At 41.7% G+C, this 5122-nt stretch overlaps 2 protein-coding genes across 2 annotated transcripts; both read right to left on the bottom strand.

Moving 5' to 3' along the window:
• Window positions 1–1216: 1216 nt before the first annotated feature.
• On the bottom strand, window positions 1217–2399 carry LOC147497698 (uncharacterized). The gene is made up of 2 exons (XM_086562981.1): window positions 1911–2399; window positions 1217–1654 (listed from the first exon to the last, which is right to left on the bottom strand). The coding sequence occupies exons 1-2, from the start codon at window positions 2397–2399 to the stop codon at window positions 1217–1219; spliced, it is 927 nt and encodes a 308-aa protein (XP_086419107.1).
• Window positions 2400–4018: 1619 nt separating this feature from the next.
• On the bottom strand, window positions 4019–4573 carry LOC147497697 (uncharacterized). The gene has a single exon (XM_086562980.1). The coding sequence runs from the start codon at window positions 4571–4573 to the stop codon at window positions 4019–4021; it is 555 nt and encodes a 184-aa protein (XP_086419106.1).
• Between the last annotated feature and the right edge of the window lie 549 nt (window positions 4574–5122).

Genomic DNA, 5122 nt, shown 5'->3' with positions numbered 1-5122 from the left:
AAGCATAGAGAAAGAAAACAATACCAATATTCATAAGTGTATAGCATAAACTTATTTATTTATATTTTTGAAATTTTTAACTTGAAAGCAAATGCATATTATACATATCTATATCCTAACAGATGCCTTAATTACACGTTTTCTATGCCCCCAAACAAGAAGCATGCTTTGTCCTCAAAAGCATTTAAATAAAAAGGGTAGAAAAATACCATGGAAACGCGTGAAATTTAAACATCTGTAAAACAAGGTTAGAACATACTAATATAGGAAATAAAAACTAACGCTTGACTCTATAAGAGTTCCACCCATTATGGGGTTAATGCATTAAATTGCTTGGGACATAAGCGCATACTTAAATCTAAACTAAAAACTTACCTCCACTCCAAATAAGCATTTGTCATCCTCCTTTTCTATAAAGAAGTGAGGTTCCTTCAAGATCCTGCCATGCCATTATAATTTGCCAAGCTTGCCGCCATTTATCATCTACGGATGCTAACCTGTTAAGCGCCACTTGGTCGGATGGGGTGTAAGGTGCAACCTGATGAGGTTGTATCCTGCACCCATGCCAAGTCATTGCACGGAAAGATCGAATAATAGAATTGGTGGGTCTTACAATGACAACCCCAACCCAGTCTGTGAAACGGGCAGCGGCACCATTTGATAACCCGTAAAAACTCAATTAGATTACTCTAACCTTATTCTTACGGTATCAATATTTTATTTCCTACTCTCACATATAGATTCATGCAATATATATAGAGTCAGGATTCGTTCCACTCTTAACTCTCAAGACTTAAACAAATTCAATTGAACAAACACAAAGAACAATGGTGAGAGTAATGTGTTATGTGAAATTTCTATTCTACGATTATACTATGGATTCAATTTATACTAACAAGATACGATAATTCAACTACAGAAATACTACGTTGATTCTATGATAAGGAATTAGGGGGGATTTGATTCCACCTTAACTCAACTTAACTTGCTAACGATTTAATCGTCAGAATCCGAATCGAATCGCTTCCCAAAAACAATTGGTTCTTCCTAATCCCTAATTACACATGGAATTTCTACTAATTATAACTAGCATGTGAACGATTATTTTTTTTGCTAAAGGTAATTGATTAATAAAAGAATAATGGTTACATGGAATCGAAAGTGACAAGACAGAAAAAGAAAAAGGAATACAAGGTCATTACTAGATTATGTTTATCTAGTTAACAAAACGATAATATGTAGTATAGTGGTTCTCCAATTTTTTCATGAAAGAGGGTCTAGATGCCCACCATATACTATCTCCCTGAGATAGAGCAGCCCCCTGTTTGGCACAGCTGTCTGCTCCCAAATTAGTCTCTCTCCAAGATGGAGTGACATTTATCCATTCTGCCTGTCCCATAAGAGATTTCCATATTTCCTTCACTCTCCAATGCATTTTGTTATTCTGGAAAGCGTGAACAACAGATGAGGAGTCGCATTCCACCCAAATATATCTCCATCCCAATTCGAGCGCTTGCTTTACGGCTGCACAATTGCCATTGTTTCGCCATGTAGTTTGTGGGCATCTACCCATTCCTCCAGTAGGCTGCTCCTCCCGTGAATTCTCCTTTGTAGTTGCGGAACACAAACCCCCATCCCGATCGTCTGGTTTCCCCTTGAGCACCCATCATTATTTATCTTGAGAATACCCTTAAAGAAGAGCAAAAGCATTCAAGATTTTGGGACTCTTCAAGTTTGTCTTTGGAGCTTGAAATGTCCGAGAATCGGAGATCATGTACTGAATTTTCCATATGTCCCGAGGACTTATGATGAGCTCTTATGATCGCTCTCCCGACGAGGAAGCACACTTGTGGATAGCTTGAAACTCTGTTATCGTACATGACTTTGTTTCTATTTTTCCACAAACTTACCATGATCGTCAATGAGCACGCTTTCCACATGTCCAGGATGAGTGAGCTGTAATGTTTGCTCTGCTGTCGCACATCTGAAAATGATTCCACCTCTCGCTGAATGTGAAAAATCTGCCGTGCATAGCTCCAAACCCTCTTGGCGAATGGGCAGTGAAAGAGAACATGATCTAGCGTTTCCTCCTGATTTCTGCATAGACAGCATCGAGATGCGAGGTGGGTCTTCCTTTTCTGTAGCTGATCATCAGTTCTTGCCGCCCCATGCGCTAGTTTCCACACAATACCTTGTGTTCTCGGAAGTACTTTGGATCTCCAAATAAATTCACTCCATGCCGGCTGCGGTGCCTTTGTTCTGATAGCCTCATGTGCCGACGCCACTGTAAACTTCCCAGTTGTAGAAGCCATCCAAACTCTTGAGTCCTCTTTTGAACTATCCGGGTCACGTGGCAGCCTAGAAGTATCAATTCCCAAGTGATGAAGAACTTGTGACATTTCAATGGAGAAAGCCCATCGATCCCCCTCGAATGAATTCACTAAGTCTAGCCTCGATACTTTAGAATCTCTGTTCTTTCCTCCTGAAAAAAATCGCATATGGGTTTTTGCAGCAGCCAATTCTCCCTCCAGATATTTATTGTCTCTCCATTCCCAACATTCCAGCCATGTAGAGGTGCCATTTCATTGAGCGCCCATTTAATACCCGTCCAAACTGTTGAAGTTTTGAAGTTGGACCAACCTCCAGTTCGGTTAGTGTATTTACCCCTCATGAATTCTGGCCAATCTCCTTCTTCAGTCAATAAAATCCAAGCTTGTTTCATAAGCATGGAAAGATTGATATCTTTGAGCCTCCTTATTCCTAGTCCGCCTTCCTCTGTTGGTTTGCATGATTTCTCCCAAGATACGGTGATAGCCTTCCTCTCCGCTGGGTTGCCACTCCAGATAAAGTTCCTGATAATTGTTTCACATTCCTTTACCACCGCTTTTGGCCATTTGTACATGGCCATGTTGTGGACAGGGATACTGTTAAGGACATGCTTAGCTAGCACTACCCTTCCTTGGAATGATAGCATCTTCCCTGCCCACCCTGAGGCTCTTGTTCTGATTTTGTCAATCAAAGGAGTTAGAGCCGCCTTGGTTACTTTCCCACTGATGAGAGGAACCCCTAGATATTTTTCTGGAAGGGTACCTTCATTCATGTTCAGATTCCCCTTGATAAGGTTCTTTCTTCTATTGTTCATAGGACTGAGAAAGATCTTGCATTTGTCCTTGTTTACGAGCTGCCCCGAGGACTCCTGATACCTGTTCAAAATCTGAACGAGATTCTTGATGCTTCTTGAGTTAGCATTGCTGAAAATGAACACATCATCCGCAAACATAAGGTGAGACGGACTAGAGTATTTCGCATGCACCACCATCGGTAGAATCTTCTTTTCCCTGACCATATGGCTGATATTTCTGCTCAGGCAGTCCTCAGCCAGCGCAAATAACAAGGGAGAGAGGGGGTCACCTTGCTTGAGACCTCGTTGTGCTGTAAAGTGACCTTGGGGGCCTCCATTTAGCATGATAGATAGAGAATTGGTTGTGAAAGCACCTTTAATCCACTGAATCCCAGTTGCTGGAGTACAGCCCATAAGAATTCCCAGTCCATAGTGTCGAAAGCTTGAGAAATATCAATCTTTATGGCTATGCTTCCTCCACGTCTGGGTGCTTTCAGCTCATTGATTAACTCCGAGGCTAAACCAATGGCTTGCTGTGAGTTTCTATTCGGGATGAATCCATACTGCTCCTTGCTGATGATCCGTTCAGCTAGAGGACTTAATCGAGAAGCGAATCTTAAGTGATCACCTTGTAGGCGAAATTTGAGAGGCATATCGGTTCAGATTTGCTCACCTGATTTGCATTTCTTTCCTTTGGAATTAAGACTATGAAGTTAGAATTAAAACCAAAGGGCAAACTAGACCTCTGAAGAAATAGCTTATCGCCCTTACTACATCATATTCCACTATGTCCCAAAGAAGGGAAGAAAAACCAGTGAAACCATCGTACGGAGAACTATCCGCATTCGGAAGAAAAACTGCGCCTTTATTTCTTGGGCTGTTGGTAGTCTTGTCGAGCTACATTATCTGCTTCGAGATAATATGGGGCATAGAGTGAATAAGATCCCGATCAATGTCATGCTCGACTCTTTTGAATTTCTCCGAATAGTGCCTGATCAAGAAATCTCCAATCTCATCTTGAGAATCCATATTGATCCCTTCATTATTCCTCATCTCGGTGATCACTGATTTGCTTCTTTTGAGATTGGCTTGTGCATGAAAGTATTTGGTACTTCTATCAAAGTCATTATCCCATTTCAATCTCGATTTCTGCCTCCAAAAACTTTGTTCTTGCTCTAATGTTCCCTCCACTTTGTTTTCTTGATCAAGCATTTGCATAGTGAAACTCTCGGACATACTTCCTTGGTCAAACTGTTCCTGCATCCGCTCTAGAATCCTTGACTCCAATTCCACCTTAGTTTTGATGTTTCCATAGACTTCCCTGTTCCACTGCTTCAAAACTCCTTTTAGCCTCTTCAATTTTTGGGTTAAAGCAAAAATCGAGTGTCCTAGGATAGGAACTTCCCAACTCTGTTGTACCACCTCTCTAAAGGATGGGTGAGAGCACCACATATTAAAGAATTTGAAAGGGACGTTCTTGGGCCTCGGAATCTCGATGCTGCGCCCCACTAAGGGAGAGTGGTCCGAACAAACTCTATTGCACACTTTATAGTTCCATCCTGGGAATTTGGAGCTCCATATAGCATTACAAAACATTCTGTCCAGCTTTCCCACTATTTTAAATCGGCCCACCTGCTTATTCCACCAAGTGTGGTGAAACCCATTGCTCGGAACTTCCATAAGCTGAGAATTACTCACACATTCACAGAAATCGTGCATTGCCCCCTCGCGATGGTCTCATTACCTCCTTGTTTTTCGTGAGCAGCTCAAGTAGGCATTGAAGTCCCCATTAAGAGCCATGGTAGATTAGTAGTACTTGATGTCTTTGAAGTTCACCCAGTAGTCTCCTCTGTTTCTTGATACAATGGCGTGGATAATAGTGATAATGGACCCTCCACCTCCACCGTGAGATGTTGCCGTGAACAAGCGGTGCATAAGATTAGGAGGGTTGATAGATGACTTCCAAAACAGCCAAAAGATTTGGAATCTCGACTTAGATCC

This window comes from Coptis chinensis, chromosome 5 (assembly GCF_015680905.1).
Source record: "Coptis chinensis isolate HL-2020 chromosome 5, ASM1568090v1, whole genome shotgun sequence".
In the NCBI taxonomy this organism is placed as follows: Eukaryota; Viridiplantae; Streptophyta; class Magnoliopsida; order Ranunculales; family Ranunculaceae; genus Coptis; species Coptis chinensis.
The sequence above is the reverse complement of the archived record's forward strand: the minus strand, read 5'-3'. Positions and strand labels throughout refer to the sequence as shown.

Coding starts and splice junctions, on each gene's coding strand:
- LOC147497698 (XM_086562981.1), bottom strand. CDS start 2,399: ATGTCACAAGTTCTTCATCACTTGGGAATTGATACTTCTAGGCTGCCA. Junction 1,655..1,910: donor CGTGCTCATTGACGATCATG/GTAAGTTTGTGG, acceptor TGGGTGCTCAAG/GGGAAACCAGACGATCGGGA.
- LOC147497697 (XM_086562980.1), bottom strand. CDS start 4,573: ATGTGGTGCTCTCACCCATCCTTTAGAGAGGTGGTACAACAGAGTTGG.